The sequence below is a fragment of the Euphorbia lathyris genome, chromosome 3 (genome assembly GCF_963576675.1).
Source record: "Euphorbia lathyris chromosome 3, ddEupLath1.1, whole genome shotgun sequence".
In the NCBI taxonomy this organism is placed as follows: Eukaryota; Viridiplantae; Streptophyta; class Magnoliopsida; order Malpighiales; family Euphorbiaceae; genus Euphorbia; species Euphorbia lathyris.
In genome coordinates, this window is record NC_088912.1 from 11,904,841 (window position 1) to 11,931,537 (window position 26,697).

The 26,697-nt window shown below is 36.4% G+C and overlaps 1 protein-coding gene across 1 annotated transcript; it reads right to left on the reverse strand.

Annotated features, from left to right (window-relative positions):
* Window positions 1–23,735: 23,735 nt before the first annotated feature.
* Window positions 23,736–25,431, reverse strand: LOC136224146 (phospholipase A1-II 1-like). Its single transcript, XM_066012404.1, has 2 exons — window positions 24,782–25,431; window positions 23,736–24,703 (listed from the first exon to the last, which is right to left on the reverse strand). The coding sequence occupies exons 1-2, from the start codon at window positions 25,331–25,333 to the stop codon at window positions 24,077–24,079; spliced, it is 1,179 nt and encodes a 392-aa protein (XP_065868476.1). The 5' UTR covers window positions 25,334–25,431; the 3' UTR covers window positions 23,736–24,076.
* Between the last annotated feature and the right edge of the window lie 1,266 nt (window positions 25,432–26,697).

Genomic DNA, 26,697 nt, shown 5'->3' on the forward strand with positions numbered 1-26,697 from the left:
GATAGAAGTAATATCCCTTAGTTTTCTTAGGGTATCCAATGATGAAACATTTATCAGATTTTGAATCTAGTTTGTCGGACGCAATGCGTTTGACAAATGCTGAACAACCCCATACTCTCATAAATGAAAACACGGGTTTCCTACCAACGAACAATTCATATGGTGTGGAACTAGCGGATTTAGTTGGTACTCGGTTTAGGGTGAAGAGGGCAGTTTCTAAGGCATAGCCCCAGAACGTCTTTGGAAGTAAGGTCATGCTCATCATGGATCGTACCATATCTAGTAGGGTACGGTTTCTCCTCTCGGATACACCATTGTGTTGTGGTGTATAGGGAGGTGTCCATTGTGAGCATATCCCACATTCAGTTAGATAATTCAGAAAATCATCTGAAAGATATTCGCCACCTCGATCAGATCGAAGCGTCTTTATTTTCTTTCCTAATTGATTTTCTACTTCATTCTTGAAGCATTTGAATTTCTCAAAAGCTTCTGATTTGTGCTTCATCAAGTAGATGTAAGCATATCGGGTATGGTCATCTATGAAGCTTATGAAGAATTTGAATCCTCCTCTTGCTTGGACTGACATAGGACCGCATACATCTGAATGAATAAGTCCTAGAGTGTCTGATACACGCTCACCTTTATCGCTAAAGGGTGTCTTTGTCATTTTACCTTTTAAACATGATTCACATGTTTCCATTGATTCGGGATCGATTGGATCTATAAGCCCATCCGAATGTAGCTTTAGCATGCGTCTCTTGTTTATATGGCCTAAACGACAATGCCACAAGTAAGTTGAATTATCTAGCTTATGTCTTTTGGTATCAATTGCGAAAACAGAAATCTTGTCATCTAACACATAAATCCCATTTTGTGATATTCCTGAAAAATAAAAGATCGAATCTTTATAAAAATCGCAATGTTTGTCTTTTATTGAAATATAAAAATCGTCGTCAACAAGACGGCTAATAGAAATAATGTTGCGAGACATTTGAGGAACGTATAAACAATTCCTTAATTGTATTACAAGCCCAGAGGGCAAATTCAAAACATAATCTCCAATTGCGAGGGCGGCAACTCTTGCTCCATTTCCCACTCGCAAGTTTATGCTTCCTTTCTTTAGTTCCTTAGTCTGTTTTAGCTCCTGCATATTTATACAAATATGAGATACACATCCGGTATCAAGTACCTAAGATTCAGACTGTGAAACTGTATTTATTTCAATATAAAACATACCAGATGTTGAAGCACCGCCATTTCCCTTCTTGAGGGAGGCTAGGTACTCCTTGCAGTTCCTCTTCCAATGCCCGTCTTTACCACAGAAGTGGCACTCTCCTTTGGGCTTCTTCACTTCCTTTCCCTTAGTTTGGTTGGGCACGGCTTTCTTACCTTTCTTGGGATGCTTAGGATTGGGAGAATTCCCTTTCCTCTTTTTTGATCCCTCTATGACAAGAGCCGGTATGGCTTTGTCTTTCTTTATATTGGGCTCAACTGACTTGAGCATATTTGCAAGCTCTTCAAGAGAGGTTTGCAAGTCATTCATCTGATAGTTCATAATGAACTGTGAATAACTCTCTAGGAGGGATTGAAGAATTAAGTCTATGCTTAATTCGTTATCCATCACAAATCCAATACTAGAAAGTTTGGTAATGTAGCCAATCATCTTGACACAATGTGTCATGACAGATGTGTCCTCTTGCATCCTGCAATGATATAGCAACTTGGATATCTCGTAGCGTTCGCACCTGGTCTGTTTCCCAAACAATTCCTTTAGGTGCATGATGATGGAATAAGCATCCATTTCCTCATGTTGCCTTTGTAATTCCGGTGTCATCGATGCAAGTATGATGCATCCGGCATGATCATCATCAGCCTTGTGCTTCTGGTAAGCATCAATTTCCTCAATGGGAGCATCATCAGCATGGAGAGGGGGTATCGATGTATCAAGTACATACCCTATTTTATCGAACTTCAAAACGATTTTGAGGCTACGAAACCAGTCGGTGAAGTTTGAACCATTCAATTTGTTATCGGTAAGAATGTTTTGCAGATTGGTTTTAGTCATGATTTTAAGAGTGTGTTTAATTAAACCTGAGAGTGAGAAAGAGTAAACGTATGTCATTCATTTGCTTAAAGTATATCAATCTAAAATTATAGGCCTTTTAGTTTATTTTAGATTGCTCCCACTATTTTGCCAAATTAATAGCCCTCCATATTAATTCGAAGAATTTCACAAATCCTTTAGTGAGCTAGGATCCTAACTCCTGAGATTTCGCCTTGAGTTTGCTCAACAAGCCAGTCTCATTCGTTAGGTAGATTCATGTAATCAATCACATCTTTAATGTGATTCCTAGGTTATTGGGTTACTAACCACATTAGTAACTAATATGCTATTCACATTAATCCCAACCATATTGCCCATTAGTTTATGACAACATGAGTTTGCTCATCCAACTATCATAATCTAATTTAAATATTACCCCATATTCATGAAAAGTAATTTTCGATAATTCAGGTGTTACCGTAAGACCTCGAGCTTGAGTTTGCTCAACAACCCAAAGGCCCCCAGTACTGCCGGCTGAATTATAATATTAAGGAGGGGCAACCGATTTTAATAACTTGTTTATTTACTTAACTTTTAAATGAGGGATTTTATTTTAGGTCTCATAATCTAACTTAGTCTTGATTTGCTTTAGCATACATCAGACACATACATTCACATACATTGGCGTTATGGACATATCATCTAAATTATTCCGTCGAGCCAGAGATGGAATAAAATGGCAAACCTAAGGAAATACTAACTATTACATATTTCTCTTTAGGTCCTCCGTCTTCTCCATGGCGCCTTGAAATTACATATTAATTTCTATACTACTAAAGAAAACTTCAATTGAATTGAAGGGAATTAGATGAGAGGAGAAATTACAATAGATAGTAGAAAGGCAGGACTCGCAAGCCCTATTTCAAAAATACCAAAAGACTAAAAGAGGGTCCAAATATGTCCATAACTCCAAACATGCATAGACTCAATTAAATAAATTTAATTGATTGATTACATAACTATTTTATGTAATATTTAGGTTAATCACATTAACTTATTAAATTAACTTTCATCCAATTTTACTTCTAATAGTTTCGTATCTTTATATTAATCCTTAGATTAATATAACTATACAAAACGTCCATTATGCACGTCCCAATTATTTTGATTTCAATTCATTTAACATTTTGATTTACAAATTGGTAAAACAAACTTTTAAACAAATTTTTCATTCGATAATCAAAACAGAAAACTATCAATTTCTGAAACATATATATTCAAATATATATAAAAACCGATTTTAAACAATTTAAAATTCAAGTGGGTCTCGGGCCGGGCCCGAGGGTGGGCTGCTGCCGATTGGCAGCAGCCCTAGGACGGCTGGACCGCCGCTGCCTTGCGGCAGCGGCGACCAGGCGCCGCACGCGGCTGCTGCCGCGAGGCAGCAGCCGTGCGACAGCGGCCAGTCGCGCCGCGAGGCGCGACTCGAGCTGCTGTCGTAATTTTTTTTTTCTTTTTTTTATAATAATTTTAAATATATATATATATCAGTTCTAAAACGGTTTTAAATCGATTTTCAGAAAATAGGAAAAACTTTTCCGTTTTATCTTTAGAATTAATAAAACTGATTTTATCAATCTAACTATAAAACTAATAGATTTTGTTATGATGATTATCAACCAAAATAATTAGGAACATACGCATAATCTATTTTAATTAACAATTAATTAAAACTTATTTATCTTTAGAATTAATTAATCAAAACAATTTGTTAATTAATCCTAACTATAAATATTTATTCAATCCTATTGAAAAACTTCTAAATTTTCATATATGAAATAACGAATTTAACGATGGCTCTGATACCACTGTTGGAAATTAGGCTAAGGTATAGCAGCGGAAATATAAAATTTTTAACCTATTTCCATTAACCCTAGGATCCGTTAATCGTTATTTCATATAAAGAGGGATAAGAAGAATTACCTTTTGATGATCAATCTACCGTTGTTAATGAAGTGCCCACAACTCTTCTCCGAGTTCCCAAGCACGAAATAAAACACGGGAAGATTAAGTTAGAATCAACCGTTGAATAGCAACCAAAATAGATTGCCTCTAATTAATCAACACAAGATCAAGGATAAAAGAAATAGATGAAATCAATTGGTCGGAAGGAAGCCGTAGAAAATCTCGTCCTCGAACTGGGGGTCGAAAATTCTCTTTCTTTCTTTAAGGTAGGTTTCGAAAATCACTAGCCTTGGATTAGGGTGAAGGATTTCGAAAATCACATAGTGATAGAATTAGGTTACTGAATAGGAATTCAATTCGGAATAGAATTCCTAATTATTATCTCATTATATATCTAACATATTAAGGATAATAATAATAACCTTATTGGATAATAATAGGAGTATTATAATCTAATTAAAACTCCTAACTTATTTATCTCTTGATTAATTTAATTCATAATCCTAATCTAATTATGATTGATTAAAATCAAATTAATTATTCATGTACCATACATGAATTTCGACCCCCCTATGGTCCATGGGCCTCATTGGGCTCAATTGGGCTTCCATCAATTAATTAACATCTATCTCTCTTTTAGGTTCCAAGTCTTATGTGTGACCCATTAGGTTCCTATTACTAATGGCCGTATGTAACTATTAAATTAATTTTCAAAGAATTATATTTAATCTTTGCATAACGGAATGATGTACAGAGTATGTGATTAGCAAGTCCATAATCATTCCCCCAGAGCCATAAGAAGACAGGTTGATTCTGTCGTTAACCTTTCCGTATTAGTTACAGTATAATTCGATCCTTTGTCAACTACATCCTTGAACTGAATCTTATGACTATGGATGATGTCAAGTCACATATAGCGAGACATTCGTTTTACTTGTACAGGCCGAGTCAACTCAAATAGATAGGTTAAGTGAAATCTGTATTTCAAGTCTTAAGCTATCACCTTGCAAGGAATTAGAGTCGAGTCTTCCACAAGCGATCCTTGGATGTATCTCCCATTTATCGGGAGTGATAAATGCTCAATCCAATATATAATGATCCTGCAATCACTTCCTGTGATACCCAACGTCTACTGTTCACACCCCAGAGTCATCTCTGTTAAGGATCGTGTTACACCAGAGTCAAAGCGTCATATTCCGTAATCCAGAATACCAATTAATATTCCTTTGAGTCCGAGGATTAGTTATACCTATTAATACCAATGAGATGAACAGGTGACAAGGATGAATCTACCCATCCTATTATCTCAAATCGGATCCCCAATCCTAATGAACTACTTTTCATCGGATCCATGTAACTGTCTAGATATCTGTATATATGAAGCTTGTGAGATCAGCTTTCTGTCGGACAGAAGACATTGTTACATGCAAGTCTCAACAGTGATATATCAATCCTAAACATATCACTTGACTTGGGGTGGTTTTAAGTTTATTATAAAGTTTTGTCTCACTTCATGCTTGTATGAACACTTTATAATCACTTTAAAACAAACTTACGGATTTCCTTTTATTAGACTTTATTTAGTGCTTAAAAGGGATTGCCTTTATATAGTTATAAAACATATATCTCATTAAAACAAATGATATAAAGAACAATTCATTTATATTAAGTTTGTATCCTAGAATAATTGTCTATAGGACACTAAACCCCAACAGTGATCCCCTGGGGTTTTTTTGATATTCATGTCTTAGAGTGTGATTGATCAGGGCTGGTGTAAGGATGTGTGATCGGGTTGTGTTGTGCAATTTCTGATTGGGGATAGAGTCTGCGGTCTCTTTCTGCTGTTCTAGTGAGTGTGGCTCGGGTATGTTGAGGTTTTTTCAGAATGGAGAAAGCTTTTGAGGGATTGAATCTGGTAGGAGACGAGGGAGATTCCTTTGACTGGTCTACAACTGCCCAGGAAGGACCACCTATTGTAGAGGAAGGGTTGGTCATGGTAGGGCGCTTCTTGACTGATAAATCGGTCAATTTCAATGCTATGAAAGTTAAGCTCGCGGACGTCTGGAGACCGGGGCGTGGGATTGCTATATCTGAGGTCCAGGAAAACTTGTTCCTTTTTTAGTTCTTTCACAGGGTGGATAAAGAACGCATCCTCGCAGGGGGGCCGTGGTCGTTTGACAACAACATGTTGGTACTTGTGAATTGGAAGCCAATGGAAAGACTGGAACAGCTAGAACTTAACTCTGTGGCCATCTGGGTCCAAATTTATGAGTTACCGATCGGATGTATGTCAGAGGGTATTGGTAAGCAGGTTGGCAACTATATAGGGAAGTTTCTTGAGTATGATCCCAATAATAACAGTAGCATCAGGTGGCAATTTATGCGCATTAGGGTGGCGATCGATACTCGCATCCCGCTCAAACGATGCAAGAAAATTAAAAGGTCTGAGATAGAATGGTCATTGATCAAGTTCATGTATGAGCGTCTTTGTAATTTCTGCAACATTTGCGGCCACCTGGGCCACACTGACAGATTTTGTGAGAAGCTATTCCGACTGGCACCACAGGATATCACTAGAGAATGGGGAGAGTGGCTTCGTGCTCCAATACGACGAGGGGCTGAGGCCAATAGCTCGAGATGGTTAAGAGAACCTAGTGGAAGCAAATTGACTGGCGAGGTTGGTAACCAAAATAGTAGATGGGATATCAGGAGGGGAAGGAGATGGTGGGGGCCCTTAGAGCAGAGCAATCTAGGGAATGCGAATGAGAAACAAAAGGGGGTCAACACAGCTCTGAATGAAGATGTAGAAATGGAGCTATTGGAGGCAAAAAAGAGGAGGAGAGAGGAGGAAGGCTCGACTAATGTTCTCAATGAGATTGACCCTAACATCATGAGCAATACAGAGGCCAATTCTTCCACACAAGGTGTGGATAAATCAGCCCCTTCAGATCTGGAATCGGTGAGACCTGGGATGCAGGTCCGTCGGGGAGAATGAGTTGCCTAAGTTGGAACTGTCGGGGTCTGGGCAACCCCTGGGCAGTTCAGGCTCTAGGTGAGCTGATGAAAGCTCACCGTCCAAGTTTTGTTTTTCTAATTGAAACGCTTGTAAATAAGATGAGGATGGAAGTGATTAGGCAGAAGTTTAAATTTGAGGGGTGTTTTGTGGTTGAAGCTAGAGGGCATAGTGGAGGCCTTGCAATGATGTGGAAGCACTCTCAAAGCATGGAGATTAAATCGTTTTCTGATCATCGTGTTGAGGCTATTGTCAAAGATGCAGTTTTGAGAGATTGGAGACTAATTGGGTTCTATGGGTATGCTAATAGACGTAGACAGAAAGAATCTTGGGACCTGCTAGGCAGTCTGACTGGAGATTCTCGGATAACATGGGCTATCATTGGAGATTTCAATTGCATTCTCGCGCAGGGTGAGAAGCTGGGGGGTCCACAGTATCCGCAAGCCCTAATTACACAGTTCATGGATACTATTGCTTCAGTTGCTCTGGTTGATTTGCAAATGAAGGGTAGTTTATTTACCTGGGAAAGATGTAGGGGTTCTGACACTTGGGTGCGCGAGAAGTTGGATAGGGCGTTTGGGTCACTCAGTTGGTGTTCGCGGTTTGAACAGTATGAGGTAACGAATCTGGTTACAGTATACTCCGACCACTCACCAATTCTCTTGAAGCCCTCGGGCTCAGTTCAGAAGAGAACCAGCCACCGATTTAGATTTGATCGGGCTTGGATAAAGGAGGTGGAATATTCCTACATTACACCCAAACAATTTCTTTCTTTTATCCTATCATTTCCTTAACCACCTACATATATATCTCTAAGAAATAGCCGATCAACTTTTATCAGACAGATACATTAGAAAGTAGGAATAGGGAATACAGTCCTTGAAATTATCTTATCCGCCAGGAATGAATTGTCGACTTTTACCATAGTTTCAATAGTTTCAGTTCATGCACGTAGTTCTTGTTCATGCGCAGAACCAGAAGTTCGGGCATTCAACCGGAATCAGTAGATCCTTAAATTGAGAAAACGTAAAAAATATATATTCTTTTTTCCAGGTAAGTAAAACTGGACATGACCATATTTAAATCTGGTCCACATAATTGATTTGTCTAAAATTTAGATTCTCCTTGAGAATTCTTAAGGATTATCACATTTTTAGTTTTTAGTTTTTCGTATTTTAATCTTTACATTTCATTTTAGTATTAATCTTTAGTTTAGAAAATAATAGCCTGATTAAAAATAAATAAAATTTCTCATTGAAAGAGATTCAAAATATGCTATGTATCTTAAATATTTGTAATTAATGAGAAAAGTGTCTTTAGATTTAAAAAAAATCTCAATTGAATTAAAATCACACATAATTTAAGTTTCTATTTGTATAGAGATTTTTTTTTAAATCTTTACAGTGATTTTTGTTTGAAGTTTTATAAAATTCTGCTCATGCAGAGATTAATAAATCTCAATTGAGATTCTTGATTTAAAAATCTTTAGGAATTTCTGCTCATACTGAGATAATTATAATCTCAACTGAGATTTTTGATTTTTTTTAGCCTTGTAGAAGTTTCTGTTTGTGTAGAGATTTGATAATCTCAACTGAGATCTTTACTTTCAATGCCTTATAAAATTTCTGCTCCTACTGAGATTTTTAAATCTCAACTGAGATTTTAAAAAAATCTCTATAGAAATTAGGGAGGACCAATGCAAAGCATTCATTGCAAAGGGGCAAGACGTGTCACGATCGATATTCCAATTTCTAGACCACGACACGCATATTTTGAAAAAAAAAATTAAAAAAAAAATAATTTTCCTCTTTATGTATTTAATTTCTAATTTTAGATTTTATTCACCAAGAGGCACAAAAGACACCTTTTCATTTTTCATAAGTCATGATTTTTGGTTTGAAACCAACAAATTAAAATCTTCACATATTTTTCAACATTACAATTTTTTATTCTTAAAATTTCTGAAATCTTTATTTGTTTTAATTCATCCGTTTAAAAGTAACAAATTTCTTTTACGATAAAGTTGTGGATTTACTATGCCATTTTCCCTTTCACATGACACAAGATACATGACAGACATTTATTTTCGTGTCGTCTGAATATTTTTCGTGACAGTATTTTAACTGTATGTCATCTTAAGGTGAAATAAAAAATGCGCTCGATTCTCAGATGACATAACGATTACAGAATCATGTCATCCAAAGAAAACGCGAGTTTTCGTTAAATTTGATGCGCTCAACAGATGACACTTCTAATAAATGAATGTCATTGTATGCCGAAAACAAAAAAGCGGCAAATGAAATTTCACTTACGCGGCCATACCAAATTTTAGGCGCTCTATATCATTTGACTGAAATTTCAGCTGATATATAAACCCTCTCTCAATCCTAAACCCCAGTTTAGGTTACGCAACCTTCATCCCTCTCATCCCGCTATATCTCCATGGTTGATTTGAACATGCAATCACTGGGTGAGCTCGAAACATGGTACTGGTAAGCCATATTTTCTTCGTTCCTAGCTGTATTAGAGTATCATTGTTCCTTACTCTATCTTTTCCTCATTCGATTTACTTTGGTGTATGTCGATTTCAGCAGCTGGTATAATGATTTTGTGATTTTCAAACCTATCGTTGAAAGGTTTAGATCTCTCGCTTAGCTACACTGATTTTATTGTATTTAGATTCACTGCTGTAAAGCTTGGGTCTTTATCTTTTTTAATCTAGGGCAAGACAGTGCCTGATACAGTAGATGGTATGAACTCATCTATTTGCTTTTTATTTGAACACTATTTGCAGGGATAGTAAGAATGCTTCAGTACATGGGAAGGCTGAATGAAGAGATTGTCAATCGGTTCATGCCTTTAGCATATGGGAAGATTTCTTTAACTTACTGAATATATATTAATGTTATGTTGGTTTGAACTGATTGGTCATGCCTTTAGAAGTGATTGTGTATGTTTGATGTACTGTTTTGGAACCTAGAACTCATTTATTTAGGTAACTAGCCTGATTTAGTATATATATTGTTATGCGGGTTTGAACTGAATGATTACATATATGTATGATGTTGTAGGTGATGATGAGATGATTGGTATGAACTGATTGGTTAGATATAACTGTTTAACTGTTTAGGAAGCTAGGACTCATAGAGTTTATGTATGAATGATCATTAAGCATGTGGCTGATTATGCATACTCTAAAGCTTTGAATGTTCATTGAGATTGGCACTACTCTTACACCTATGAGTTATACTGCTAGAAGTGATTGAATATGTGTATGTGTATGAAACATGTTTATGTATGATGTTCTGTTGATGTTTATGTTTGAGGTTTTGTATGAGTATGTGTGCAATTGTTCATTTGGGCATGTAGCTTATTCACCATGCATCAAGTATTAGAGGAACATTGTAAAAGGGTCATTGAGCATGTGGCTGATTAGGCATACTCTAAAGCTTTGAATGTTCATTGAGATTGGCACTACTCTTACACTTATGAGTTATACTGCTAGAGGTGATTGAGTATGTGTATGTGTATGAAACATGTTTATGTATGATGTTCTGTTGATGTTTATATTTGAGGTTCTGTATGAGTATGTGTACGATTGTTCATTTGGGCACGTAGCTTATTCATCATGCATCAAGTATTAGAGGAACATTGTAAAAGGGTCATTGAGCATGTGGCTGATTAGACATACTCTAAAGCTTTGAATGTTCATTGAGATTGACACTACTCTTACACCTATGAGTTATATTGCTAGAAGTGATTGAGTATGTGTATGTGTATGAAACATGTTTATGTATGATGTTCTGTTGATGTTTATGTTTGAGGTTCTGTATGAGTATGTGTACGATTGTTCATTTAGGCATGTAGCTTATTCATCATGCATCAAGTATTAGAGGAACATTGTAAAAGGGTCATTGAGCATGTATGAAGCATGTATTAAAGGGTAAATTTAGGCTAATTGCATGTACTGATATGGCTTGCAAATGATAAGATATCACCATACTCTTTTTTATTTGAACATGACCTATGATGATAAGTAAGGAATAAGTTGTCTTGAATAAGTAAGGAATAGACATGCACGAATAAGTTGTTTACTTGTTATACCATGTTCACTTGAATATACATGTCTACTTGAATAAGTTGTCTACTTGTTATAGCATGTTAGACATACTCTTAAAGCTGAAAAAGTTATGAACTCAACTGGCTCATTTTTATTTGAACATGACCTATGATGATAAGTAAGGATTCTGAATGCAATTCGTTTATGAAGCATGTATGAAGCATGTATTAAAGGGTAAATTTAGGCTAATTGCATGTACTGATATGGCTTGCAAATGATAAGATATATTTTGATTAGATAGAATATACATATATATACGAACTGAATAACAATCTCTACATAAAGGGTTATGTATGTGCATTGGCCATACTCTTACTATGTTCTTTTCCACTCGGTTTGATATCGTAACAACAACATTAAACATGGTGATAGGTTTATGATGCATTCAACACAAACAGAGTCCCTTTTTTGACAGCATCATAAACCTCATTACCAAGTTTAGAGTACCACGAGTACAACCCAATGGGTCACACATAAGACTTAGAACCAAAAAGAGGAATGGATAGTAATTAATAGATGGAAGATCAAAGTAATTTTTTTAAGGCCCAATAACTAAGGGGGGCGAAAATTACATGTGTTTGACACATGCGGGGATTAATTTATTTAGACAATTATGATTAGATTATAATTGTGGTTAAATTAATTATAGGATAATTAAATTAGAAGGTTTAATGTGATTATGTTTCTTCTAATTATTATTCTATGAAACAAATAAATATTATCTTTATATTTAGATATAATTATAGATTATATTTATAGAGTATTATTTAGAATAAAACTCTAATTAAATAACCTAATTCTATCTAACTAGGGTTTAGATACAAGAGACTATTTATACCCCCTTAACTGTAAAATTCGGCTAACCCTAATACCAGAGGAGAGAGAAATTTTGACCACTACAGTAGAGGAAGAAATTTGCTCCGCTTGCTTCCGTCTGATTAATTCTATCTCTTCTTTTTTCTCTTTAATCTTGTGTTGATTTGTTAGAGACAATCTTTATTGATTGTTTTCTTTTGGTTGAGATTTTGACTGATTTGATCTTCTGTTTTTCTTTGTGCTCGTGAACTCGGAACTAGAGTTGAGGACACTACGTTAGCAATAGTAGATAGTACGTCACATAAGGTATTTTCTTCTATCATTCTTTGTATGAAATAACGATTAACGAATCTTGGTTTAAGGAAATAGGTAAAAAAATTTGTATTTCCGCTGTCCTATGATTTGCCTATTTTCCTTCATTTTGATATTTAACGAAGATATATATATTTTCATAAAAAAATATCCATTGGGATAAATAATTATCAGATCCTTCTGTTTTTACTTAATTCGCTAGTAGGTCCATAATGTTATTATGAGGTCATTAGGTTTTACTTTAATCAACTATTTAATCTTTTTATTTATTTTTATATATGAAAGTATAAAATTACCTCTAATTATTCAAATAAAATAACTTATCTTCTACTTTTCAAATTTAATCAAAATAGTTTTAATGAAGTTTGTGTACCACTCCATTTCATATTAGATGTCTTTTTGGAGAGTTGAACAGAAATTAAGAATATTAGGAAAAAGACTTTGTTATCCTTTATTTATTGATTCCATTATTTATTTAATATATAATAAGTCCATTATTTTAATTAATCTCTATAAATCCACATTTTATAGCACACAGAATGTGACTTAATGTGTATTGATCATATAATATGACATGCAATATGAACTAAAAAAATCTTTAGAAAGACATATAATATGAAACGGAAGGAGTAGTATATATACATCGAAATTCTTATTTTTTTTGGTAGGAAAGGAAAGAAAAAACAAAACAAAGTCGCTTAGCCCGGGATCAGTATGGGGAAACTGACCCCCACAACATCATCCAAGACCAGAGAAGAAATGAACGACGGAGGAGAAGAGAAGGTTGAGAGACCCAACATCCTTGAATGCCCTTCAACCGCAAAACAGTCCGCTACTCGATTTTGCTCCCTATAAATATGAGCAAAGCTAAGACAATCAAAGGAGGCTCCAATCCTTCTAATACCTTTGATTAAATTTTGGCTATTCAGGCAAATTGCATTGTTATCTGAAATCATATTGACCGCTTCAAGGTTATCAGACTCCACCAGAAGCTTCTTCACCCTCAGACTTTTTGCTAGCTTAAGGCCAGAAAAAATCCCCCAAAGCTCAGCAGAGAAAGGTGAACCAATTCCCAAATTCTGAGAGAAACCAGAGACCCACCTGCCACCATCATCTCTCAGAACCCCTCCTGCGGAAACTCTCCCGTCCTTTAGACAAGAGCCATCAGTATTAAGCTTAACCACGCCTTCCTTCGGCTTACACCAGCCTAAGAGTTGGATCTCCTTCCTCTTAAATGCCCTAGCCAAGGGGTCCTCAACGTAGCTATCAACCAAGGTACTAACCTTTTTGGAGAAGAAATCCAAGACATTAAGCAAAACAACCGTTTCCCCTCCAAAAATCTCCTCATTCCTCCATCTCCAAATCTGATGGCAAACCACCACAAATAAGATAACTCCCTGATTCAACTCGGTCAAAAGATTCCCCTTAATCCCATCCATAAACCAATCATTCTTAGGGTGGGCTAAAAAGGAAGAAAGTACATTTAAAGGGAGAACTTTCCTCCAAACCTCTTTACTTTTCTCACAGTCTTTGAGAGCATGGCACAAAGTTTCTTCATGACCTCTGCATCTGCCACAAGCTCCAGACTCCACCAAATGCCTCCTTTTCCTATCAGAATTAGTAAGCAACCTATTTTTAACCCCTAACCATAGGAAGCTTCTAATACGGTATGACACTTTTAAGGCCCAAATCATCTTCCACACCCCTGGGTGCGACGTATCCAAATCCTGATAGAAAGCCTGAAACGCCGATTTACAAGAATAGGTCCCGTTGTTCGTCAAAGACCAACAGTAACTATCCCTGTCTTCAATTTTACTACTAATCTGAACTCCTCTAATTCTAAGGAGCGATTCCAGACTGAGAAAAGAATCAAATTTTGACCAAATCCACTCACCCTCAGAATCCACCACATCTGCAATCCTCCAGTTCTGAATTTCTAAAGGCGGTAAAGATTCACAGACTTCTAAAAGAGGCTTTTTACCAATCCAAATATCCTTCCAAAAGCTTATGGATCTACCATTCCCGACATTCCATCCAATCCCTGAACAAAATTCAGCAAAAACCGCACTAATGCCTTTCCAAAGAAAGGAACAATTCACCACTCTATCCTTGGGACCCCCAAAAATCTTATCCTTTCGGTACTTTTCGCAAAGAAGTTTAACCCAAAGAGCTGAAGGAAGCTGTCACATTCGCCACAGAAGCTTCATTAATAAGACCTTATTATTATCTCTAGCTTTCCTAATGCCCAGACCACCCATATCCTTAGGTTGACACACCTCATTCCAAGGAACAAGGTGGATCTTCCTCCCCTCCTCAGCTTCTCCCCACAGGAACCGACGATTAATTTTATCAAGGTCCTTGAGAACAGGCTCAGGAAGCCGACAAGCCTGCATAATGTGATTAGGAGTCGCACAATTGACAGATTGAACCAAAGTAAGACGGCCGGCGAGAGAGAGAGTTTTAGCTTTCCAGGTGGCACACTTCTTATTGGCTTTATCCAAAGTATCCTTAAAAGACACTTTCGACACTCTCTCACTATGGAGGGGAATACCCAGATACTTCCCAAGAGAACTAGTCAGAGGAATCCCAGACAAGTCACTCATCCTTTCCGAAATTCTTATAATTGTGTATATTAATTATAAAAATAAAATTATATTTCTTATTCTCTTACAAAAATCACTTTTATAATTTTATATGTTCTACTCTAATTTGAATAATTTTTACAATGTTTATCATTCATTTTTAATGAATAAATTCTATAATATTAAATTAAAATTTACAATTATATGAAAATTAATATAATAATTAACTAATATTGGAGAGATTATTATTACAAAGGAAAAAATATAAAATAGAAAAAATAGATATTTTATTATTAAAACATATAGTAAAGGGTAATTTTGTGTATCCTTGAGGAGGGATCAAACCCTGAGGAGGGATCAGACCCTCCACTCGTCATGTCTTATAATGTGAACGAAACCCTTATTTGGTTAGGGTTCCACGCTCACCGCACCAATTGATGACTAGTGGGGAATTTCCGATTAGCTTCCGTCCCTATGGGGGCGTCGTTGGGTTCGACGGGGGAAAGCTCCGATACCAAAGTCAGTATAGAGAATGGAGGAATAAACAGAATTGACGAAGTAGGGTAGCTAGGGTTGTGAGAATGTGTACCTTGATAGCTTGAGATGCAAGCTATATATAGTAATGAAGTTATAACCTTTAGTAACTAGAAAGTCTCCATTAATGCTTCATTAATGACGGTTACTGGTTTCCTTTAAGTATGTCCGTTAGCTCATTAATAGCTCATTAATAGCCTTTATTGAGGAATCGGCTCAGCTGTTCAACTGGCGGATCGAAGGGTGATGGCGAATCTAACGTAGGTTTGACTACGGATCTCGTGTGGCGGAGTCTTGGTGATCCGCCCATCGGATGTCCTTGCCTGATACGCCATGGCCTTCTTTGACCGGTTCGATACGCGGTCGTTTGCGTAAATATCTCCTTTGATCCCTTGGATAATATCCGGATGTTATCATTTTGGTATTTTAAATTTTATTTAGTCTAATTTGACCATTCACTTAAATATATAAGGATTAAAGAGTTGGCGTAAATAAAAGATAAAAGACTATATAATTATTTCTAAAAACACAAAGATTATCTAATATATTAGGTAAAAATATAAGGATCTTATAATTATTTACCTTATCTATTATAATCATTGGTCTCCCTCTTTTTGCCAATGATTTGGGATTTAAAACAAACTCTTGGGGATTTTATAGAGGGGTCCCGGACTTCCAACTCAATAAAGCACCTTCCATACAAAGAATGACACGTGTATCACATTTAATTAAAAAAAATCATTTTATTTAATTAGAGTCCTTCTTCTTCCTTATTTCTTTAGACACAACCCCTCTCACCAGTCCGTCCTTCTCCATGCTATCTCCGGCAGTGATCTCCGACCCCAATTTCCACCGCTGATTTATGATAACACAACATATTGCTATTATACATCTTTTTCATTAATAATCTTTACTCCTTAATTAACAAAGCTAATAATCTCAGATGCACTTCTTTCCCTTTCTCATTTGATTGGAGAAATTCATCAGGTATAAATCAATTTAACATCCAATTTATCTAATTTTAGTTTTGTAGATATTAAACTTCCACAATATGTAGCCTCTGGATTCACTTCGGGCAAGGGAAATTGGTACACAAAAACGCAAATCCCATTTGCCAATTGAACCATATAGATTTCATTGCCAATTCTTACAGGTTTGGGATAATATTTTAACTGAAACAAATGAAGAGAGATTCTACAACTCCAATACAGTTAATTCACAACATCTCTTCTTTTTTGTTTATTTCAAATAGTAATACAATATAATTTCACAGTGAATGTTCAGATGTAGTTCCAAGATGGAAGATTTGTAGTCGGAATCGGTGTCGAAGATTGGCGTCGGAGATTGAATTGAGAATGGCGACAGGAGATGATCGGTGGAAGGTACTGGAGAAGAAGAGACCTGTTATTTTTACTCTGCAATTAAATAAAAGGCTTTTAATTAATAATTATTTGTACTAAGTGGGATACATGTCATTCTTTGTATGGAAGGTGTTTTATCTGAGTTGGAAGTCCGGGACCCCTCTATAAAATCCCCAAACTCTTGTGGATTATTTGATTTTAATAGTTATTTTCTAGATAGTTTAAACTTTTATTTTTATTCAGTTTGGTCTTTTTTTTTCTTTAATATATGTTTAATTAACAAGTTACTACTAATAATAAACGTTAGTATTATATCCATATTTGTGAGTCAATCCTGTCTTTGGGTAGTTTAATTTTAATAGTTTATAACTTTTAGTTTTGTTCAATTTAGTCAATCGTTTGATTACTTTATTTTGCCATTTTTACACCTATTTATTACATGTAATCAATTTGCCATTTTTACACCTATTTGTTCAATTAGTTGGATTAGGATCATGGGTTCCTAGTTGGATTAGGATCATGGGTTCCTAGTTGGATTGGGATCATGGGTTCCTAGTGGGATTGAGATCATGGGTTCCTAGTAGGGTTATGTTAGATTGGGTATTATAAATACCCCATTATGTAAACCTAATCATTGTAATCTGATTTTCGCCTCCTAATAATACTATTCTCCTTCTGCCTGTGGACTAGCCAACACAACGTTGGTGAACCACGTAAATCTGTGTTTTTCGATTGTTTATTATTTTATCTTTCATTAATTCCGCACAACAAACTGGTATCAGAGCTTTCGGTTTTCGATCGGTGTTTTGTTTTCTGGAGAGAAAGATGTCTGCGATGAACCTAAAAATCGAAAAGTTTACTGGGAGAAATAGTTTCAGTTTACGGCAGATCAAGATGCGGGCTTTGTTAAAACAACAAGGTCTATGGACTTCGTTGAAGAAGGCAACGGGAGAAGTTACTGCTGAGATGGCGATTCTGGAAGAAAAGGCACATTCGATAATTATGTTATGCCTCGCAGATGATGTCATCACTGAGGTCTCAGACGAAGAGACTGCTGCCGGTCTGTGGATGAAGTTAGAAAGCTTATACATGATGAAATCTCTAACGAACAAACTTCTTCTGAAACAATGTCTGTTTGGCCTGCGAATGCAGGAAGGTACGCAACTCAGGGATCATTTAGATCAATTGAACACATTATTACTAGAATTACGTAATATTGATGTGAAAATTGAAGATGAAGATGTTGCTTTGATTCTGTTGGTGTCTTTACCACTTTCATATGAGAATTTTGTTCAATCATTTATTGTTGGTAAAGACTCTGTGACTCTGGAAGAAGTTAGGTCATCTCTTCATAGCAGGGAGTTGCGCCATAAGGCGAGCAATACATGTACAGATAATCAGGCCTCTGGACTATTTGCCACTGGTAGTAAGGGAAAGGGAAACTGTGGAAAGAAAAAGTCTAAGAAGCCATTCTCAAAAGGTCCCAAGCCAGATGACACCTATAATTATTGTAAAGAGAAAGGACATTGGAAAACTGATTGTCCAAAGAAGAAGAAGAAGAAATCAGAAAATCAACCAGGTTCTGCTGCTGTAGCAAATGGTGACACCAGCTCTGAAAACGATATTGCTCTAGTTGCTGATGGACACACTCATCACTCTGATGTGTGGGTTCTTAATTCACGAGCATCTTATCATATTTGTCCAATGAGAGAGTGGTTTTCAAATTATAAGTAGGTAGATGGAGGTAGCATTTCAATGGCTAATAGTCATGTCTGCAAAGCAATTGGAATAGGCTCGATCAAGTTGAGGACACATGATGGTAAGTTCTGCACGTTGAACGAAGTCAGGCATGTTCCGTTGATGATGAAGAATCTGATATCTCTAAGTCTGTTAGACAGCAAGGGTCTCAGCTGGTCAGGAAAAGATGGAGTTCTACATGTCTGTAAAGGTTCTGATGTGATTTTGAAAGGTGTGAAGCATGGTACTTTGTATTTCCTACAAGGTTCCACTATTACAGGTTCGGCTAATGCTGCATTATCATAGATTGACCAGGAGGATATGACAAAGATATGGCATATGAGACTTGGTCATATGGGCGAAAGAGGGATGCAGATTCTATCAAAGGATGATCTTTTTGATGGTCATAAGGTCAAGAGTCTAGAGTTTTGTCAACATTGTGTCTTTGGGAAACTACATCGCAGCAAGTTTCCCAAAGCTATTCACATAACAAAAGGCACACTTGATTACATCCACTCTGATTGTTGGGGTCCATCTCGAGTTGAGTCTTTGGGAGGCCATGGATATTTTATGTCTCTGATTGATGATTATTCAAGGATGACTTGGGTCATCATGATGAAGCATAAAAGTGAAGCTTTCAAGAATTTCAAGCAGTTGAAAGCATTGGTGGAAAACCAAACAGGAAAGAAGATAAAGAGGCTGCGAACTGATAATGGTCTAGAATTCTACTCGTTTGAGTTTGATCAGTTCTGTAAGGATGAAGGGATTGCTCGGCATCACACAGTCAGGAATACACCGCAACAGAATGGTGTAGCTGAACGAATGAACCAGACATTACTGGAGAGGGCGAGGTTCATGCTCTCTAACGCTGGGTTAGATAGAAGATTCTGGGCTGAAACGATGAACACAACATGTTATCTGATTAACCGCGGACCACACACTGGCATACAGCTCAAGACGCCTACAGAAATGTGGTCAGGAAAGGTTGCTGATTACTCAAATTTGAAAGCTTTTGGGTGCACAGTTTACTATCATGTTAATGGGGGTAAGCTAGAGCCAAGAGCCAAGAGCCAAGAAGGGAGTGTTCGTAGGCTATGGAGATGGAGTTAAAGGCCTCAGGATCTGGTCTCCATCAGAGAAAAGGGTCATTTTGAGCAGAAATGTAGTCTTTGACGAAAAATCTGTGCTTTGTGAAGCCTACAACTGCAATAGAAACTGATAGCATTTATAAACAGGTGGAGTTTCAGGTCATACAGAGTGAGAGTGGCTTGAAGGAACAAGAGTTAGAAGCAGAAATAGAGCTACAAAATCTACACCATCAGTTTCTCAACCATCTGAAGCTACACATCGTAGCTTAGCTCAAGATCGACCAATGAGGGTTGGAGTTAGGCCACCTAAGAGGTATGAGGACATGGTGGGCTATGCACTACAGGTTGCTGAAGAGGTGGACACTCGTGAACCATCAACTTACCAAGAAGCTGTTTCAGGCACCGATTTTGAGAAATGGCTTGCTGTTATGGGAGATGAGATGGAGTCCCTTCATAAGAATCAAACATGGGATTTAGTTATACCACCTCTAGGGAGAAAGATTATTACTTGCAAGTGGGTTCTCAAGATGAAGGAAGGGATATCACCTTCATAAGGCTAGAGTTGTTGCTAGAGGTTTCAATCAAAGAGAGGGAGTGGATTATAATGAGATATTCTCACCAATAGTCAGACACACCTCTATTAGAGTGTTGCTAGCTATAGTTACACATCAGGATTTGGAGCTTGAGCAACTTGATGTAAAGACAGCCTTTCTGCATGGAGATTTAGAGGAAGAGATCTAGATGACCCAACCAGATGGTTTCCAGATTCCTGGGAAGGAGAATTATGTTTGCAAGTTGAAGTATGGACTTAAGCAGTCTCCCAGGAAGCGGTATAAGAGGTTTGACAGCTATATGATGCAGCTGGGCTACACCAGGAGCCCATATGATTGTTGTGTTTATTACAATAAACTAGAAGATGAGTCTTTTATCTATCTGGTGTTGTATGTAGATGACATGTTAATAGCTGCAAGGAAGAAGCACGACATTCAGAAGTTGAAGGGTCTTCTCAGCCCAGAGTTCGAGATAAAGGATTTGGGTGCAGCTCGAAAAATTCTGGGAATAGAGATTTACAAGGATAGAAGCAAAAGGAAGCTTTTTCTATCACAGAAGGCCTATATTCAGAAGATTTTGTCAAGATTTGGCATGTCTACCGCAAAGCCCATAGATACTCCTAGTGCTGCAACTGCACACCTATCTATTGCTTTTGCACCTAAGTCGGCTGAAGAGAAGGAGTACATGTCTCGAGTTCCCTATGCTAGTGCAGTAGGAAGCTTGATGTATGCAATGGTCTGCACTAGACCTAATCTTGCACAGTCTGTTAGTGTTGTTAGCAAGTTTATGGGTGAACCTGGCAAGGAGCATTGGCAAGCTGTGAAGAGGATCTTTCGGTACCTAAAAGGTACATCTGACGTTGGTCTCATTTATGGAGCTGATACAGAGTGTTTGGTGACAATTTTTTCAGATTCTGATTATGCAGGAGATGTTGACAGTAGAAGATCTATGACTGGTTATGTTTTCACTATTGGCGGTTCAGTTGTCAGTTGGAAAGCTACTTTGCAGCATACAGTGACTTTGTCTACTACGGAAGCAGAGTATATGGCACTGACTGAAGCTGCTAAGGAGGGGATTTGGCTTAAAGGACTGGTTAGTGACCTTGGTCTACATCATGATCAGGCTAAAGTGTATTGTGACAGCTCGAGTGCAATCTGTTTAGCCAAGGATCAGGTTCATCATGAGAGGACCAAGCATATAGATGTAAGGTATCATTTTCTAAAGTGAGAAGAGGGTCAAGGTGAAGAAGATAGGCACTGCTGACAATTCGACCGACATGTTTACCAAGCTCGTTCCACAGAGCAAGTTTCAACAATGTTTGGACTTGCTAAACATCAGAGATTACTAGTTGTCTGTGGGCAACTCTGAGGCAGAGGGAGAAGTTGTTATCTAGCACTGTCATGGGTGCATCTGTTATGTTTTCAGGAGGATTCAAGTCAAGGTGGAGATTTGTCATAATGCCTTGAATCAGTATATCATGTTTCCTATTCGGAGTAGTATTGAGTTTCAGATTCCTAGTTGGATTAGGATCATGGGTTCCTAGTTGGATTGGGATCATGGGTTCCTAGTGGGATTGGGATCATGGGTTCCTAGTGGGATTAGGTTAGATTGGGTATTATAAATACCCCATTATGTAAACCTAATCATTGTAATCTGATTTTCGCCTCCTAATAATACTATTCTCCTTCTACCCGTGGACTAGCCAGAGTAAATTATACCAATGGTACCTAAACTATACTCCATTTCACACTTTGGTACCTGAATTACATTTTGTCTCAAAAATATACCTCAAGTAAAAGTGACTGGACAATTTAATGCCATTAACCGGTTAATACCGGTCAAAACCAATTTTTAACAAATAATTGGCGCCCAATATGCACTAACTAACATAAAATTACTAGATTACCCTCTAATAATTCCAAAAATGTTAAACTTATCTCTCTTCCAATCTGTTTATCTCTCCAACTTTCTCTCTCTTCCGATCTCTCTCTTTCTGTCTCTTCGAAGAATTAAGATGGAGAGTCTGTTCCATTTCATCTTGGCTATTATTTCATTTCTCTAACTCAATCCATGTCTTTTATGCTTTTCTTTAACCAGTGATTGGAACAATTAATTGGTTAAAGGTTTGCATCTAAAGATTTTTTTTATCAAAATCTTTCTATTGCTTTAAGTTGTTATGATGAAGCTACAGATGCACTGGTTGGACTTCCATGAGGCTCAGCAGAAGTGGAGTCAATAATTAAAAAGATATGGTGGGTTTGCAATGAACTGCATTTAGAGAAGTTTCTGATCACTACAACTTAATACCAATCAATTACAAAATTACGGACAAAAATCTCATCTTTCGTTTCCAATCCTTCAACCTTATTTTCCTCTTCATCCTCTTCTCTCTACTGCAATGCCTTCTTCTCCTCCAACATTCCCGCTCGTTCCCTTCGTTTTCACTTTTTCGGCAAGCCTTTCTCCATCTAATCCCAATCTGCTCCAGTTCTCACCCAAGACGATCTCAAGAAACTCGTCGTAGACAAAGTCGTCTATTATGTCAAATCCGGCATGGTTCTGGGTCTCCGAATTGGCTCCACTTCAAAGCGCACCAAAGATGATAGAGAGATAAACAAAAGAGAGAGAAACGGAAGAGGGAGGGAGAGAGAGAAAGATATTTATGGTCTGTAGTTATTTTTTAACTTTTGTGCAATTTAGAGAAATAATTAAGGGTATTTAGGTATTTTAAACTTTTGGGTATTAGGTGGATCCCACTCTTTTTTATTAGAAATGGCCAAACATTCGTTGACTGGACATAAACCGGAAAAACGTACTAAAATGTCCAGTCACCTTTATTTGGAGTATATTTTTGTGACAAAATGTAATTCAGGTACTAAAGTGTGAAATGAGGTATAGTTCAGGTATCATTGATGTAATTTACTCCGACTAGCCAACACAACGTTGGTGAACCACGTAAATCTGTGTTTTTCGATTGTTTATTATTTTATCTTTCATTAATTCCGCACAACACAATTGTATGTTTATTTTTGGACTTGTATTTTTGGGACATAAAAATGAACTAAAACAACCCTTATATTAAAATAACGTTGTGTCTAACCGTGTACACATGGTTACTATATCTAGAACTTTTTTTATGTGTACTTTGTCTCATCTTAATTTGTTTAATTGCAATTAACGTTATTATGCATTTTTTTTTTGTAAATTAACCCAGAGGCTTAGAGCGTTGGTTAAAAGGCTTAGGAATGCCCGTAAATACTTGTATATGTAAGTACTGATTTAATAATAAAAGCTATTATGCGTTGGTATGATAAGATTCATAGATGGAATTACAACACATGATTTAATAATAAAAGGTATTTATTAAAAGGAATTATAACACATACTAAGACTGGTCACTTTTCAAGCTTAGGTGGAATTCGTGTGTGGTGGTTTGCTAGAGATTATAAAAAACTAAAAATATATTATTGAACATTAACTATAAATTTATACTTTTGGATACACAGATAAAAAGGTCAAATTCCTTGAAATACAAAATTAACTAGAATGTATGGTAATGAAATGAGTGCATTGACAAGGTTATAGTAAGCATCAATGAACTTGATTTATTCTTATTACATATAGTACAATATGATAATATTACGAGATAACAATAAGCATAGTACAATAATGATAAATTAAAAGATAACAACACACACTCACGACCATAAACTTTAAAAGGAAAAAGGCTTACGAAATTATTACACCATGATAAAAAAAAACACTTAGACAATTTGATGATTTGCCGATAATTATGTAAGGTCCAAATTTTCCCAAAGCATATTTTAGAAAGTGGAGATATACCTCTAACATAAGAAATAGCATAAAAGCAGTTTAATTTAATTTCTTATATTAAAAGTAGTTTTTCAAAAAGATGTTAAGGTTAAATTTGGAGCTGATAAGTTTTTAAGAATTAATTAAGAAGGAGAGGAGGAGGAGAAACGTAGTTATTTATCTTCCAAAATCCATTCTCCATCTGAACCAAACCCTTGTTGATAACTTGGTTCCACCAAATAGGAGGCACTTTGTAAAAATCTTTCAAGAGATCGCCATTCTTGTTGACCAGTGCAACATCGAAATCAAAGCCCAACTTGAACTCCTTTTCTTCTCCTTGGTAAGCAGCAATTCCATATAAATGAAGGTTGAGATCATGTGACTGTAGGCGGTCGTGTCCTTTTATATCTGCGGAATGATGGGTGTTAATGTAAAGCTTTACACCAACTTCTCTATAATTAATGGCGAGAGGAAAATTAGGAACCATATCCTTAGCATTTATAATGCGCAACAGATGAAGATTAGGGAGAGAATTGAACAATTCCAGAAATGTTTTGTCTCCAACGCGAGGGGAAGCATAAGCAAAAGCAGTGACCGGATATACGACGGAAGTAGACCCAGTTGACTTGTTATATCCATTGAAAACTATGTCCATTGAATTCAGAGTTGCAAGTGCTGCACCCGAACTGTGACCTGCTACCGTTATGCTCACATCTTCCTTTAATGCTGAGTATTTGTCCACAAGTCTCCGAACAACGGCTAGAACCTGCATCCAATAGTCAGTCTTTGATCTATAGATTAGTTTTATATTTATTTACGTGAAAGTGAAAGATATTATACATACCTGTTCTCTGGCACTGGTTTTACTGTAAACTGAATTTGCACTTTTGTTAGTGTAGATTTCTAGAAAACCGGTATGTACCTTGGCATGATTATTAGGAAAAACCTCTGGAGATGAAGTCAGGAAAAACTTGATATCTTCTAACCATTCCGTGGACAATGCTGTTCCCCTCCAACATATCAGGATGTCTCTCCTGCCTAAAACAACCTTTCCTTCATCAGTGGCAACAGCAACATACCCCATATATGCAGATTGTTTGGGTCCCCAATCTCCAATACCGAATTCTGATCTTGCATAAATGTAGTCAATTACTTTGTATTTGAATGGATTCCCAACTTCTAGTCCTGTGCGAATGAACAGTTCCTCCGGTGGAAATAGGCATAGTCCATATCCATCACATTCTTTCACGTGATTGAAAGAATCACCGACTGCTCCAATTCTTTCACCGTACTGAACAAGATATTGCCGGAGGTTATCGTCGATAGGATCTAAAAGACCATTCCAGTTGTCTTCAATGCCGCTAAGTGCCTTCCAATTTGATGCTATGGACGCCATTCTGATAGTCTGTAATAGTATATCTGCTTTTTAATTTGTTTTTCTCTGATCTCCTCACTATCTTGTTATATATATACACTAGTTCTTCTTAATACACGTTTAAGGCATTGCACGTTTAAGCCATTTTTCTTGTATAATATCTTTTACAGATGCATTCCACGTTTTTCTGTTTTTCATCTTGATAATCACTTTCCACTTCTTTATCATCATAGGCAGCTAGGGTCCAAATTACATTTATGAAATAATACAATATATTGATTATCTTTGGCTTAATACATTATTTGATCTCTGGACTTTGTCCAAAATCTTTGAATGGCGGCTTAACTTTTAAAATGTCTGGATAGATTCCTGAACTTGTATACAATGTTGAGTTAGCCCCCTCAACTTGTGTAAAATTTAATCAATTAATTACTCGGTTGTAAAAAAAAGTAATTTAAATGCGGAAGATATATTGTACATTTAACTTATTTTTTTTATTTTATTTTATTTTTTGTAACAGAGAGATTAATTGATTACATTTTACGCAAGTTCATGAGACTAACTGAACATTTTATACAAGTTCAAAGGGCTATCGAGACACTTTGAATGTTCAGGGGCCAATCAAAATTTTTGGACAAAATAGGAACCTGAGAGAATAAAATAAAAAGTTCGTCGAGGACTAAACTAAAAGAAAAAAAGTTCCAAATAACGGACCAACGTGTATAAAATAAAAAAAAATCATCGAAGGACTAAAATTATGAAAGGAACGGAAGTTGCAAAATCAGGGACCAAAGTGAATAAAACAGAAAAGCTTCTAGAGAAATTAAATTAAAATAAACAAAAAGGGACCAAATGAAGGACCAAAATAAACAAAATAAAAAAAGCTTCATCGGGGAACTAAAATAATGAAAGAAGTGTAAAATCACACGTTAAGAATCAAAGTGAATAAAATAAAAGTTTATTCAGAGATTAAATTGAAAGAAAAAAAAAATCCAAATCGGAGACCAAAGTGAATAAAATAAAAAAGTTAAATGGTCGACTTTTTATTGCGAATGTGTAGTAAAGGTTATCCTTATAATAATGTTATTTTTGGGAAGCTTGATTACTTTCTTGGTATTGAAGCGAAATGGGGCTCCAAAGCACTTCACTTAAATCAATAGAAATATATTCGTGATCTTCTTTCACGAGCTCAAATGTTAGGAACTAAATCGATTTCCACCCTGACATGTGTTGGGATTTTTGAGAAGAATACAGAAGAAATTGATAAGAAAATGGTGCTAACAATTTTATTCAATTTGTCAATGTTCTGCACTGTAACCACACAAGGGTTATTTGAAAGAATGTTTTTTTTATCTTAACTCAAAGGCATTACAAGTATTTATATA